The sequence below is a fragment of the Leptodactylus fuscus genome, chromosome 11 (assembly GCF_031893055.1).
Source record: "Leptodactylus fuscus isolate aLepFus1 chromosome 11, aLepFus1.hap2, whole genome shotgun sequence".
Classification (NCBI taxonomy): Eukaryota; Metazoa; Chordata; class Amphibia; order Anura; family Leptodactylidae; genus Leptodactylus; species Leptodactylus fuscus.
Window position 1 is genome coordinate 58,007,554 of NC_134275.1, and position 16,514 is coordinate 58,024,067.

Genomic DNA, 16,514 nt, shown 5'->3' on the forward strand with positions numbered 1-16,514 from the left:
ATAGTAGTTATATTCTTGTATATAGGAGGTAGTATTATAGTAGTTATATTCTTGTACATAGGAGTAGTATTATAGTAGTTATATTCTTGTACATAGGAGCTGTATTATAGTAGTTATATTCTTGTACATAGGAGCAGTATTATAGTAGTTATATTCTTGTACATAGGAATAGTATTATAGTAGTTAGATTCTTGTACATAGGAGCAGTATTATAGTAGTTATATTCTTGTACATAGGAGTAGTATTATAGTAGTTATATTCTTGTATATAGGAGGCAGTATTATAGTAGTTATATTCTTGTACATAGGAGTGGTATTATAGTAGTTATAGTCTTGTACATAGGAGTAGTATTATAGTAGTTATATTCTTGTACATAGGAGCAGTATTATAGTAGTTATATTCTTGTACATAGGAGTGGTATTATAGTAGTTATAGTCTTGTACATAGGAGTAGTATTATAGTAGTTATATTCTTGTACATAGGAGCAGTATTATAGTAGTTATATTCTTGTACATAGGAGTAGTATTATAGTAGTTATATTCTTGTATATAGGAGGTAGTATTATAGTAGTTATATTCTTGTACATAGGAGTAGTATTACAGTAGTTATATTCTTGTACATAGGAGTAGTATTATAGTAGTTATAATCTTGTACATACGAGCAGTATTATAGTAGTTATATTCTTGTACATAGGAGCAATATTATAGTAGTTATATTCTTGTATATGGGAGCAGTATTATAATAGATATATTCTTGTACTTAGGAGCAGTATTATAGTAGTTATATTCTTGTATAAGGAGCAGTATTATAGTAGTTATATTCCTGTACTTAGGAGCAGTATTATAGTAGTTATGTCTCCGCCAGTAGAGGGGAGCAGTTGTTATCTCTCCCCCTCCCCTTACTCTGTACAGGATTTGATTTTCAATTTGTCGATGTTGACATGAGGTTGTACAGAGCCCCTATAACACTTTCCATGTTTTGAGCGCTCATCTTCGGCACAGTTTGTTTTCTGGAACTGCTGAATAATTAACGGGACAGTCAGGTTAGTTTTGCATTTTATGATTAAAATGTTCAGAAACTGCGCGGACTGCGAGCAGCGATACATCTTTAATGACTCAATATCATAACATTTCAAGTCCTATCTATTCTTACCATTGGATGCAGCGGAAACGATGAGGAAATTAAACTGAAAATTGAGTCTAATTATTATTTTATGATTCATATCTTAGTTTGTGCTTTTACTTGATACGGGGAGACAAAATATAAAATTAACCATTTCAATACCGAGATTCTCTGCACAATGCAAGCATGTTCCTTACTACTATATTGCCTTATAGAATCACACCGCACACTGAGATGCTATATCTAAGCCATTCACGTGTGATACAGTTTGCTGAACTGTGTATGTAATCCTATTATATGTGATACTGAAATTTTGTATCTAACCAGTATCACATGCAATATTATCTTCCAAGCTTCTGTATCCAATCCTGTTATACATAATATTGCTGTATCTAATGATACTGCTGTCTGTTGTATCGTATCTAAATATGTGTAATATTGTCAGCAGTATCTAATCCTTATATGTGTAATTCTGTCTGTCGTATCTAACCTTATCGGGTAAAAAAAAAAAAAAATTCTGAGGTGCTGTATCTAAACATATCATGTAAGATAGGTTCTGTTGCGCTGTGTATATAATCCTATCACGTGAGATACTGTCTGATGACGCTAGGTTCACACCTGTGTTCGGGTCTCCGTTCTGTGTTTTCCGTCTTCTGCATGCCAGAAGACGGAAAGCACAGACCGGGTCCGGCTGTGAGCGGCAGTGAGCGTTTTATGCTCTCCGCCGCAAAACCGGATTTTTTAATCCGGACACAGAGTACTGCATGTCCGACTCTGTGTCCGGATTAAAAAACCCGGTTTCGCGGCGGAGAGCGCAAAACACTCACTGCCGCTCACGGCCGGACAGCTTTCTCACCCATTCAAATGAATGGGTGAAAAAGACTCCTGCAGGTTTCCATCTCCTGCTCTGTTTTATGCAGGAAACGGAAACCTGAACTACGGAGAGGAGAACGCTGATGTGAACAAGCCCTGAGCTGTGTATCTAATCCTATCATGTGGGATACTGTCTACTGAGCAGTGTATCTAATCCTATCAAGCGAGATACCATTTGCTGAGCTGTTTATCTAATTCTGTCATATGTGATACTGCTTGATCGGGGCCGCTTTAGCCATAGGGCAACTAGTGCACTTCCACCAAGCCCTATGGTAGCAGGGGCCCCCCTTGGGACAGTGGGTCAGTTCACCATTTATAGTGCTGCCCTGAGCAGTTGGTCCAGACTGCCCCAGTATCTCCATACACCAGTTAAATGTAATGGTGCAGCCTTATGCTTCCAGCTTCACCATTCGGCCATGTTTCTGCCCCCGTTTATTCAGAGTAGTAGATGTGATGTGGTGATGTCACTTACATTGTGTTAGGATAATAGATTCAGATCTGAGCTAATGGTGAGAACTATGGTAAACACGGCGCTGTGTGTTCAACACATCTCGGGCCACACCAACTCCAATCCCACAAGGGTGTTCGCCAGAGCCCCAGATGGTGTGGATTGACTTGGCTGAACTGCTGGGCTGGACATGAAATGCCAAACACACAGTGCACCACATATCACCATAAATAAGACACTGAGATCTCTTACCAGCAGACGTTTTCGGAAGCAGTGAAGGTCCTAGGATCCAGAAAGTTGTGTCAGGTGGTCATCAGAGCGTAAAGCGTAGTCGTGCAGTCCAGTGTTGTCACCAAGAGGGAAACGCAGTACAGTGGGTAATCCAATCGGAACCTCAGGCAGGCCGAGTCGGTAACAGGAATGGTCAATCAGTACAAAATGGAAATTTAGGAAGCAGAAGTCTAGAGGCAAGCCGTGGTCATAAACAGGAGCAGGGACAGTACAATATCAGGAGACAAAGGCAAGGTCAGAGGTCACAGGCAATCAGATAGCAGGAGAATGCTGACTACTAGGATACTAGTTCAACTGAATAGGCAGCAACAGGATGGAGTCAGAGCTCACCTTAAATAGACTTTGGCACACTGAAAACTTCTGAAATCCAGAAGTCCCCTGTCCAGCTCAGGAGGAGGCCGGCAACTCCCACAAAACGTTGCGGAGGATCTGGCCTGCCTCCCGAGACCTGGAAAGTGAGGGACCAGGGAGTGCAGGAAGAGCAGGGCCGGCAGCACTGCATGGTGCCGCGGAGGCTGCAGCCCTGCCCCTGACACATCATGCCTGCTGCTCCCTGAAGAGTCCAAAACCAGAGACTGAAGAGAACTGCAGGAAAATGGGGTAAGGTATTTCATACATACTTTGGGGGAAACTGAAGGGGAAAATGAAATAGTGGGGACAAACAAGGACATGGAACTGTGGCGACAACTGGAGGGGGATATGAATCTATAGGCGCCACCAGAAGGAGGACATGAAACATGGTTGGGCAACCTAGGGGGAGGGACATGAAATTATGGGGACAACCTGGAAGAGGGACATGTAACTGTGGGAGCAACTGGAGAGGGACATGAAATTATGGGGGCAACCTGGATAGCATACCTCCCAATTTTCAATGGAAAGAGAGGGCTAAAATGTGAGGAAGCAGCAAATTTAGCACCACCCATTTTTAAAATGACTCTGCCCATTCCCATCCATTTCTCTTTGTGCTCCCCACACAGTATAATGCTCCTGCAGTCACCCTAATATTATAGGCCCCCATAGTTTAATGTCCCTTTCCAGCTTCCCCAATTTAAACTGGGGGAAACTAGAGGGGAACATTAAACTGGGGCAGCTGGAGGGAGACATTAAATTGGGGGCAACTACAGGGGACATTAAAGGGGTATTCCCACGTCGCATACTCACCTCTCTTCGCTGCAGTAAATTCTTCTATCTTCCGGCTTTGTTGTGTCATTGGTGGGCGGGGTTACATATGCAAAGCCAGCGGCGAGAAGTCATCGCTTCTATGCTGCTGGCCCTGCGTGTGCGCTGCCGATGCACTAGGCATCAGATGTACAGCCTTCACAATGTAATACAGACCCGGCATCCGCCTCTCTATTACAGCGGATGCCGGGCTAAGTGCACGGGAGCGAGCTGTAATAGAGAGGCGGATGCCGGGGAGTGTAGACGCTGGCACAGGTGAAGCCAGCAGCGGCAGGAGCGATGCTGCTATTCCACTCCTCCGCCCCTCCGGAATATCAGCATCACTCCTGCCGCTGCTGGCTTCACCTGTGCCGGCGTCTACACTCCCCGGCATCCGCCTCTCTATTACAGCGGATGCCGGGTCTGTATTGGTGCCCCCCCCCCCCCCCCCCAAAGTGTAGGTGCGCTCCCGTGCACTTAGCCCCTCCTCCCTCCCCCTCAGAGCAGGCAGATACATCACTTGGCTTATGACAAGATAAGTCAAGGGATGTGTAAAAAAAAAAATGAATAAAGTAAGATAGTGGACAAACAAAGCAGTTTTGCTGAAGCAATGTATTTAGGAAAAGTCTTACATTCACATTAACAAGCAGTATAGATGGGATCCTTGTGATGGGACAACCCCTTTAAACTGGGGCACAGTACTGAGGCAGGGGCTATCGGCTCCTGCTTCACAACTGTATTCAACTCATCTATGTCCTCTCCAGATGAATTGAATCAGGGACATATCTCCCAGAATCTGGGACTGTCCCCCTTAATCTAGGACGGTTGGGAGGTATGGGTAATGTGTGATATCACTGAGGGGTATTATAGTGTATGTGTCCACCAAGAAGGCATTATGCTACATGAGGACCACTAGGGGGCGCTATACAGGTCAGTTGGTGGGGATGAGGTCCGCTTATGGCTATACAGTTCAGGTGTACACTTTATATTTGGAGGTGGGGGCTACAGACATTAGGACCCTGACAGAACTGTTCTATTTTATGAATAACCAATCAGATCGTTGCTTTCATTTTCTCTCCTGCATGGGTAGACTGAGAAGAGTGATGTCATTAGTTATTATGGTAACGCATCTCTTCGTTCTTGCCTAGTGATGATGATGTCTTTGTAGCAGGCAGGGCTGAGTAGTCCAGTGTGCAGGAGATGGTGGGAGTTATTATACTCACTGAGAAGGTAACTGCCCCGGGTATTTTACTTACCTCCTGCCTTGATGATCGGGCATTTGCCCACAGTAAAGATGGCCGCCCGGCTGTCGCCAGCCCTCATTGGTTAGATCTTCCGGCTGTCTTGATCACATGATCGCTCTGCCTCGGCAAGATGGCTGACGACCTGCCTTCTGAGCTGGATGTGGTAATTCTGGGCACAGGTTAGGAAAGATGATCATGTCGTGATAGTAGGAATACGTGTTATCAGCGTGCGTGTGGCCCGGAGGGGGCGTAGAAAGAGGTGACCCGACGAGGGGCGGAGTAAGAGGGCTGGCCCGGTCTGATAGACATATAGTGTTCTTTATTGATGATTCATTCTGCAGCCTGAGAGTGACAGGAAGTCAAGGTGGGGCCCCTGGGAGCCCCAAGGCTTGTGCGAGAAGTGCCCCCCCCCCCCTTGTATACTATACAGTAATATACTGGTACTATGGTCCTTATATAGTGGTCCTCCCTTGTATACTATACAGTAATATACTGGTATATATAGTGGTCCTCTCATGTATACTATACAGTAATATACTGGTATATATAGTGGTCCTCTCATGTATACTATACAGTAATATACTGGTACTATGGTCCTTATATTGTGGTCCTCCCTTGTATACTATACAGTAATATACTGGTATATATAGTGGTCCTCTCATGTATACTATACAGTAATATACTGGTATATATAGTGGTCCTCTCATGTATACTATACAGTAATATACTGGTATATATAGTGGTCCTCTCATGTATACTATACAGTAATATACTGGTATATATAGTGGTCCTCTCATGTATACTATACAGTAATATACTGGTATATATAGTGGTCCTCTCATGTATACTATACAGTAATATACTGGTATATATAGTGGTCCTCTCATGTATACTATACAGTAATATACTGGTATATATAGTGGTCCTCTCATGTATACTATACAGTAATATACTGGTATATATAGTGGTCCTCTCATGTATACTATACAGTAATATACTTGTCTGTCTGCTCCCACATTTCCCCACATGATATGATGCCATTTCAGGCTAACTTTATAGGTCCAAGCTCCATCCACATGTTACAGGACACCACTAGTGATGGCTCATAAAGTTTTATCTTTGTGTAATGACAGTCACCACTATTACAAAATTGTCTGACCTCTGTATAAGCAATGGTACTCCGATACCGCCCCTGCTACCTCTTGTGTCACCCCCTCTACCTCATACATTGTAAGCTCTTGCGAGCAGGGCCCTCAGTCCCATTGTGTGAAATGACTTTCTTTGTAATGTATCTGTCTATATTTGAACCCTACAAATTGTACAGCGCTGCAGAATATGTTGGCGCTATATAAATAAAATGTATTAATATTATTGTTACTATACAGTATATACTGGCATTGTAGTACTTATATAGTGGTCCTCCCATGTATACTATACAGTAATATACTGGTACTATTGTCCTTATATAGTGGTCCTCCCTTGTATATTATACAAATATATACTGGCACTATGGTCCTTATATAGTGGTCCTCCCTTGTTTACTATATAGTAATATACTGGTACTGTAGTACTTATATAGTGGTCCTGCCTTGTATACTATACAGTAATATACTGGTACTGTGCAATTATATTGTAGTCCTTCCATAGTTACTATAAAGTAATATACTTATACTGTGGTCCTCCCATGTATACTATATAGTAATATACTGGTACTGTAGTACTTATATAGTGGTCCTGCCTTGTATACTATACAGTAATATACTGGTACTGTGCAATTATATTGTAGTCCTTCCATAGTTACTATAAAGTAATATACTTATACTGTGGTCCTCCCATGTATACTATACTGAAATATACTGGTACTGTAGTACTTATATAGTGGTCCTCCCATGTATACTATACAGTAATATACTGGTACTGTAGTACTTATATAGTGGTCCTCTAATGTATACTATACAGCAATATACTGGTACTGTGCAATTATATTGTAGTCCTTCCATAGTTACTATAAAGTAATATACTTATACTGTGGTCCTCCCATGTATACTATACTGAAATATACTGGTGCTGTAGTTCTTATATTGTAGTCCTCCCATATATACTATACAGTAATATACTGGTACTATGATTTTTATATACTGGTTCTCGCATATATACTATACAGTAATCTACTGGTACTATGTTTTTTTTTATAGTGGTCCTCCCATATATAGTATACTGTATTATACTGGTACTATGGTCCTTATATAGTGGTCCTCCCATATATACTATACTGTATTATACTGGTACTATGGTCTTTTTATAGTGGTCCTCCCATATACTGTATTATACTGGTACTATGGTCCTTATATAGTGGTCCTCCCATATACTGTATTATACTGGTACTATGGTCCTTATATAGTGGTCCTCCCATATATACTATACTGTATTATACTGGTACTATGGTCCTTATAGGGCTAGTTCACACGGGGGCAATGAGGCAGATTTTTACAGCAGATTTCACCTCAAAATCCACCTCCATACAATAGTGGTCTATGGAGACTGCTAGATTTCGTTTTTCTGGTACCAGTTTGTTGCTGCTAGCAGAAAAAAGAAGCGACATGACCATTCTTCTGGCGTATTCCACCTGAGGAAAGCAATAGAAGTGAATGGGAGGCGAAAAACGCGACCGAAAACGCCTAGCATTTTTTTTTACAGTCCATTCACTTTAGGAGAGGGGAAAACCGCCTGTCGTTTTCTGAAGCTCCAAAAAACGCCTCAATGTCAAAAAACCCGCTTCCTAATTAGGAAGCGGGTTTTTTCGGGACCAAAATAAGCCAGGCGGTTTTCACGTGTGAACTAGCCCATATAGTGGTTCTCCCATATATGCTATACAGTAATATACTGGTAATGTGGTGTCCTTATATATTGGCCTTCCCATATATATAGTAATATATTGGCATTGTGGCCTGTATATAGTGGTCCTCCCATATATACTATACAGTAATATAGACTTAATATAAGATACAGTAAAATATCGGTACTGTGATCCTTATATAGAGGTCCTATCAGATATACTATACAATAATATCATGGCAAAATGGCCTGTATATAGTGGTCCTCCCATATGTGCTATACAGCAATAAACTAATACTGTGGTTCTTCATGTATACTATACAGTAATATACTGGTATGATAGCGCTTATATAGGGGTCCTCCCATATGTGCTATACAGTAATATACTGGCACTGTGGCCCTTATATAGTGTTGCTCCGATTTATACTGGAACTGAGGTCACCATTTTGGATTTGTGTAATGAACATTGCACAGGGCTTGTATATGAGCCACCCTGGATAGACCTTATAATGAGCGACTTGTTGACTCCGGTATTTTGCCGGGATACCACCTCTTGGCTTTTTCGATGGATGGACTTCATTTCCTATTCCTCCATCTGCCATGGCGCTCACATGATGCAGTTTGGTAATATTCTTCATGAGCTGGACGATATTGTTTCTCTTTTCTTGGGAAATCTTCTTCATGGCTGATCCTCAATATGAACCTGTCACCTTTCATATGGGAATCTCCTAATAACACCCTGAGCTATAGGGGTTGTAATGTGTAGTATACAAGAAGAAATAGATTTTTCCACCACCAGGAGCAAAACAGTAACAATGCCAAGAATCTGCAGAGCTAATCGTACACTAGTTACAAGTCACATTTAAGTATAAGACAACCAAGGTGATTGTCTATAAATTGATGGTATTCTCATGTTCCAAGCTGTACTGGATGGTGAGATATGGAGCCTGAAAGACACAAGGTCTAAACATTGTTACCCTTTTTCTGGTTAGTGTACATCATATATGAGTGATATTCGTCCTCCTCTTATAAGTACTGATAGATATTTATATAATATGAGAGACATTTATATCATATGTGACTGATATCAGTCCTCCTCTTTTAACACTCCAGTATCAATATAACCCCCAAAGACATATACATCATATATGATTGACTAGCCTCTGCCCGCGACTTCATCTGCGTGTTGTTGGCGTTGATGATCCGCCTATATTCAGCAAATTGCTGCCATCGATGGTTCGCCTGCTCTGGCATATTTTTTTCATTTAAATGTAGATTGTAAGCCCCACATAGCGCTCACAATGTACATTTTTCTCTATCAGTATGTCTTTTTTGGAATATGGGATGGAAACCCATGCAAACACTGGGAGAACATACAAACTCCTTGCAGATGTTTTTTTTTTTGCCCTTGGCGGGATTTGAACACCAGGACCCAGCGCTGCAGTGCTAACCACTGAGCGACCGTGTGGCCCCCGCTCTGACGTTTTGGCAGCTCTTAAACTGTCCTGCTGCTGCTGTTCCTTACGCCGTGCCTGTGATTGTTCCGGCATCTCAGCAGGATATCTGTCCTCCTCTTACAAAACTCCAGCACTGATATAAGCTTTGGTCTTTAGGGTCACTTGCCCTAAGCTCACTATATCCTTCCTTCTCGCTTTGGATACAGGTGACTGAAAAATGGATTTTGACTTTTCTTTGACTCCAACTGGTTTAGATTTTGTTAAACTCTCCAGTCACATCCAGAGCTGCAGCGAAATCTTCCCTGTCCCCCTGTTAGCTGAGAGTGTTGCGTTGTCAGCGCTGAGCATCTGATTCATTTTTAAAGCAGCTTCAATTGCAAATGGAGAAAACATGATGAAAAAAAGCTCAAGATGAGCAGAAATGCCATGAAAGAGCCCCTGCAGATCATGTGATGCTGCAGATGATGTATTCTTGGATACAAGGTATGGATTAGATACGGTCGCTGTATTTGGTGCTGTATAAATCTGCTGCAGATCTCTCCTGGTGCCACTGATAGAGATCGGAGAGGGTGAGGCCGTTTATAAAGGTCACTGGATTCTTTCACTACCCTTGAAAAATGTGTAAAATTCCATCTGGCCGACAATCCGGCGTCCTGCCCATCAATAACTGGTAATGGCGCATGTGGGAGCCCTCCAGCCTCGCGCTCCTCGTAAAGTAAGATCTATTCCTCCTCCAGTGGTGTCGATAGGCTCCTTATCCCCTCATACTCACAGCTTTAAGACTTATCTTCATTTCTGCCTCTGATTTTTCATTTGCCGTCGTCCATTGATTTCTATTTCACAATGATAAAAATAAATGCGCCTGGCTCCAGAAACCATCGGAAAATGACGGAAACTTTTGGAAAGTTTGTTTCCTTCATCTTGTCAGAGGACGGCGAGCATTCATCAGGTTGCACCATTATGTCCAGCCATCCCCGAGTACTCAATCTGCACAGGTTTATCCACAGGGGATCAGACCAGAGCAATGACAGAGGTGTGACCCCCCCCCCCCCCCCCCCCCAAGACCACTTCCTGCAGAGCTGTGCCATCTCTATCCGTTACACTGGACAAGCCCTGTACTTATATTACTATCATCCATTCTACAATGTCGTCAGTTTACACACATTCTATCGCTAAATAAAACCAATGGTTCTACATAATCATGGCAGGTTTATTATTACATCTACATAATGGAATACATAGACACGGTTTACTGCACATATGTTATACTCCAAAGCTGCACTCACTATTCTTTTGGTGCAGTCAATGTGTACATACATTACATTACTTATCCTGTACTGATCCTGAGTTACATCCTGTATTATACTCCAGAGCTGCGCTCACTATTCTGCTGGTACAGTCACTGTGTACATACATTACATTACTTATCCTGTACTGATCCTGAGTTACATCCTGTATTATACTCCAGAGCTGCACTCACTATTCTGCTGGTACAGTCACTGTGTACATACATTACATTACTTATCTTGTACTGATCCTGAGTTACATTCTGTATTATACTCCAGAGCTGCGCTCACTATTCTGCTGGTGCAGTCACTGTGTACATATGTTACATTACTTATCCTGTGTTATACTCCAGAGCTGCACTCACTATTCTGCTGGTACAGTCACTGTGTACATACATTACATTACTTATCCTGTACTGATCCTGAGTTACATCCTGTGTTATACTCCAGAGCTGCGCTCACTATTCTACTGGTGCAGTCACATTGCGATAGTCTGATTCAGAAGACAACTTTTATCTCAGGGCAGACTTGCTATCAATATGTGCTGATGGGTTCACTTATTTATTTAGTGTATTTTCAGTGCATATTTGGTTTTGCATAAAATCCTTCTCCAAAGCCAACTCCCAGTTGTTATTTTTGCAGCCCAAGTGACAGTTCAGATGTCACAGATTTTTCTTGTTTAGATCTTCAATCCACTTTGTGTCAGGTAGAAGCAATCTCCAGAAGTTGCGCGGATTTTATCCATAGCAGAAATGGAGATGAAATTCTTCAGCTAGTCTTTAAGACATATCCTTTGTAGCTTACAGGAGCTTTCCTAACACTGAGCTACTGAGCATGTGTGACCACCTGCAGTGGACGTGGGGTGGACGTTCTAGGAGGGACGCTATGAAAGCCACTGTCACGAGTCTGTTAGGGACGTTCTGGGCACAGAGTAACGTAGTCCTTTGTTTTTTGGGACCAGCGACTCCATAGTCAGGTCATAGCGGGAGGGGGATCGCTGCCAGGTACTTTGTACCACAAGGTAAGATCAGAGCTGGAGAGAAGAAAATATAAGATTTCGGTTTATTATTTAAGTGCCACAAATCTAAATTTCTGCTGCATTAGAGCTTTGATGGGCGATCTAATAATGCTGGGGTATGCCTGGATCAGTGTAATAGATGGGATATAAGAAATATAACATACAAGATACTCTACATACTGGGATGGGGCCTGTTCTACGATCATTGTAACGGAGCAACGGACCCTTCTTCAGAAGTTCCTCGACCTGGACGCTCAGCCGTGCGCATGAGACCTAAATGTAGTAGAACACACAGTATAGCACATAATATCGGGCAGGTGTATGAACCCTGTAAGTAGCCATCAGGTAGTTCTCACTGTATAATGTGGTGCTGACCTGTCACTAAAGCCATCCACAACATGTCCCCTCCATATATCTCTGACCTAATCTCCCGCTACCTGCCCACACGTAACCTCGGATCCTCCAATGACCTCCTACTCCGCTCTGCTCTCATCCGCTCCTCACACAACCGTCTCCAAGATTTCTCCCGCGCATCCCCCATACTCTGGAACTCCTTACCAAGACACATAAGACTGACCCCCACAATCACAGGATTCAAGAAGGCCCTGAAGACTCCCCTATTCAGGAAGGGCTACAACCTCCAATAACACTATTGTCACCACATCGCCATCTGTACAGTCTCCCCCTCACCTTCTGTCTCTATCCCTCTCCCCTCATAGATTGTAAGACCTCGTGGGCAGGGCCCTCTACCCCACTGTGCCAGTCAGTCATTGTTAGTATTGTTTGTTTTGTATTTTTTATGTACTGTATGTAACCCCCAAATGTAAAGCACCATGGAATTAATATAATAATGTATAGCACCATGGAATTAATATAATAATGTACAGGGCCATGGAATTAATATAATAATGTATAGCACCATGGAATTAATATAATAATATAAAGCACCATGGAATTAATATAATAATGTATAGCACCATGGGGTGCTATGCAATGCTACATATCTGAATGTCTAGATAGAGAAGGGTTCTGGGAGTATACAGCTGGTAGTTGTGAGGACCCCTGTAAGGTGTTGCGATTCTGTAGCTGTAGAATCCCATTACTGGCAGAATAGGGGATGGTTTTAGCTCTGAGGAATAATTAAAGTGGATGATGATGGGGTGTTCAATACTGGGTTCCATCATTTTGTCTTCCATGTGCTGAGAATGTCTTTCTCTCCACAGGTCTGCAGGAATCCATCATCGCTGCTGCCTGTTCTCGGATTGGACAGCGCGTCCTCCATCTTGACTCGTAAGTTGTTACCAATCTGATGCTAGAATGGAGTGGTTAGACATAGGCTCTGCTTAGTGTGGTGTGAATCCTGCAGGTGGTTCTCCGGGTGTGTTAGCTGTGCTGTCTGGCGTATTTGATGTTGCAGCATTGTCCAAGTCACAGTAACTAAATATACCCCTAACCCGCCTGGTATGATGTGGGCACAGGAGTTGGTGCCTAATAGTAACAGTCTTTGGAGGTGGTGCCTAATACTAACAGTCTCCAGAGATGGTGACTAATACTAACAGTCTCCAGAGATGGTGACTAATACTAACAGTCTCCAGAGATGGTGACTAATACTAACAGTCTCCAGAGATGGAGCCTAATACTAACAGTCTCCAGAGATGGTGACTAATACTATCAGTCGCCGGAGGTGGTGCCTAATAGTAACAGTCTCTGGAGGTGGAGCCTAATACTATCAGTCGCCGGAGGTGGTGCCTAATACTAACAGTCTCCATAGATGGTGACTAATACTATCAGTCGCCGGAGGTGGTGCCTAATAGTAACAGTCTCTGGAGGTGGAGCCTAATACTATCAGTCGCCGGAGGTGGTGCCTAATACTAACAGTCTCCAGAGATGGTGACTAATACTATCAGTCGCCGGAGGTGGTGCCTAATACTAACAGTCTCCAGAGATGGTGACTAATACTATCAGTCGCCGGAGGTGGTGTCTAATAGTAACACTCTCTGGAGGTGGAGCCTAATACTATCAGTCGCCGGAGATGGTGCCTAATACTAACAGTCTCCAGAGATGGTGACTAATACTAACAGTCTCTGGAGGTGGAGCCTAATACTAACAGTCTCCGGAGTTGGTGCCTAATAGTAACAGTTGCTGGAGGTGGAGCCTAATACTAACAGTCTTTGGCGGTGGTGCCTAATAGTAACACTCTCTGGAGGTGGAGCCTAATACTAACAGTCTCTGAAGTTGGTGCCTAATAGTAACAGTTGCTGGAGGTGGAGCCTAATACTAACAGTCTTTGGCGGTGGTGCCTACTGTAATAGTAACAGCCTCTGGAGGTGGTGCCTAATACTAACAGTTGCCGGTGTGGTGCCTAATAGAGATGGGCAAACACTGTTCGGATCAGCCGATCCGAACAGCACGCTCCCATAGAAATGAATGGAAGCACCTGTGACGCCGGCCGGCCGCCGGCAAAGTCAGCATCACAGGTGCCTCCATTCATTTCTATGGGAGCGTGCTGTTTGGATCGGCTGATCCGAACAGTGTTTGCTCATCTCTAGTGCCTAATACTAACAGTCACTTGAGGTGGAGCCTAATAGTAACAGTCTCTGGAGGTGTAGCCTAATACTAACAGTCGCTGGAGGTGGAGCCTAATACTAACAGTCGCTGGAGGTGGAGCCACACACTAATGAATCCCCTTCATTGTTTATGCAGGGACACACACTCCAGTAGCCATCATTATTAGGGCACCTGAAAGTCAGAGGGCGCCATGTGATCCATCCATATAGATCCTATTCCCATGCCAAATTATTGGATTGTATGATGGGGGGGGGGGGAGTCCTGTAGAGGACCTGACGAGTTCTGGGGGTCCTAATAATAAAGTATTCCATATGCAGCGGCCGTAGATGGGCCGGTAAAGTGCCCGCTGTGATATTATTGTATGCATGTGCCCCGTCCTGTAGGTGTAGTAGGCTCTGCATATGGACTACATGCATAATGTGCAATATAGTGTTTATCACCCAACTTTCTCAAACCCTGATTGGTAGATTTTCCAGTGAGTAGGACAGGGTATTGCTATTGCTTATGACCCAGCTTTTCTAGGAACAGATCTGACTAAAAATAGCTGAGCAGGACATGTTTAATATCCCTTTTATGAAGAAGAATGGCGTCGCGGTCAGCGGACACGTGATTTCCCGTTATAACACTTTTTTTTTAAGCCTGTGCCGACCCGCTGCCACTTTGCAGCCCATATATCATTTCTGCTTACAATCCGGGACGTACATGGCGCCAAATCACAATAACGAACGTTTCAGGAGAGCTCCATTAAAAAGCATTGAGTGGCACCTCAGGTGATTTATGCGCCCCGCTCCCGTCCTATCCGGGAGAAGCCGTTGATTGGCCGTTTGTCATTAATTCCCGCAGACGGATCAGAAGCCGGAGCTGTCCGATGCCAAAATGTAATTGAAGGAGGTCGGTGTGTGCCCGCTGCCAGCTGTCCGGCTCCATCACTGCGGCCGCCGCTTGTAATGAGATGGGGACGGGATTTCTAAAAGCTGTTAGGTAGTTGGGTATGATCTATTGTCCCCTGTTATCAGGTCTGATTCAGACAACTCCACACTATATACTGACCCGCTACCCTGGATAGGGCAGATGTTGTGGGGGGATGGGGTAGGAACAGAATACGGATTTTCGGGCTGGATGAAAACACTACTATGTTCATTGGCAGAATCACCAGATCTGTGTTCGTATTTGGTGGACAGTTCGGCACTTTCATACCTCCCTCCTGCTGTCTCATCACTCTGACACGTCATTAGGCCACCGTATTAGCAGTAATTGGTACTTTGGGGTGTGTGCACTATACTTGGGGTGTCCACTTGCAGAGGTATACAGAGCAGTAGTGTTACCCTGAGCGGGCGAGAGATGGATTGTCCTCCCATCCTTAGTGTGATCACTGATAAATCTTCCCAGATACAAATCACCCAGATACCGTCACCTCCGAGACAGGCGGGAATTCATGACCCCCCCGATATTCCTATACACCCGCCACGCGCTGCTCTCTACTCTTCCCTCTATTCATTCTGTCTTTTTTCTGTCTTTCTCTTTCTTGACACCCTTTCCCTCTTCCTTTATCTTGCTCTCTTGTTTCCTGTATTTTCCTTTCTCCTTCCTTTCTCTCCTTTGTCTCTTTCTCTCCTTTGTCTCTTTGCTTGGCTTTCTTCCTCTTCCTTTCTCTCTCTTTTCTTTTTCTTGCTATTTTCTTGTTTTTCTTTTTTCTTTCCTCTTTTTCTCACTTCCTCGTTTTACCTTTATCTCTTTCTCTCTTTTTTTTCTATAGTTTTTCTCTCTTTTTCTTCCTTTCTTATATCTCTCTTCCTTTTCCCACTTCTGTCTCTTCCGTTCTCTATTTCTTTCTCTCTTTTTGTCTTTCATTCTTTCTCTGACTGTTTTTTTTTTTTTTTTTTTTTTTACTTTGTAGGAAAAATTATTATGGCGGTAACTGGGCCAGTTTTACATTTTCCGGGTTACAGACATGGATTGCGGAGTGTCAGGTACGTGTCCTACCTCTCATGGTATAATATCCTGCACATACATATACTATACCTTATATACACTCACTCATATATTACATCTCTGTAGGCAGTGTATATACAGAGTTGCAATATGTTCTCATAGGTACACGCGGATGATATACATTATATACATTCACTTGTATACATATTACACCTCTGTATTTAGTGTATATTCAGTGGTGCAGTATACTCTCAAAGGCACACCAATATACTATACATTAAA

General features: G+C 43.1%; 1 protein-coding gene across 1 annotated transcript in view; it reads left to right on the top strand.

The window, feature by feature from the left end:
* Nucleotides 1–5,254: 5,254 nt before the first annotated feature.
* CHM (CHM Rab escort protein) overlaps nt 5,255–16,514 on the top strand; it is a 76,746-nt gene continuing 65,486 nt past the window's right edge. Inside the window, exons 1-3 of the mRNA XM_075259262.1 lie at nt 5,255–5,315; nt 12,956–13,022; nt 16,198–16,270. Of these exons, the coding sequence (XP_075115363.1) occupies nt 5,267–5,315; nt 12,956–13,022; nt 16,198–16,270 (189 nt within the window). The 5' untranslated portion in view covers nt 5,255–5,266. The remainder of the gene's footprint in view (nt 5,316–12,955; nt 13,023–16,197; nt 16,271–16,514) is intronic.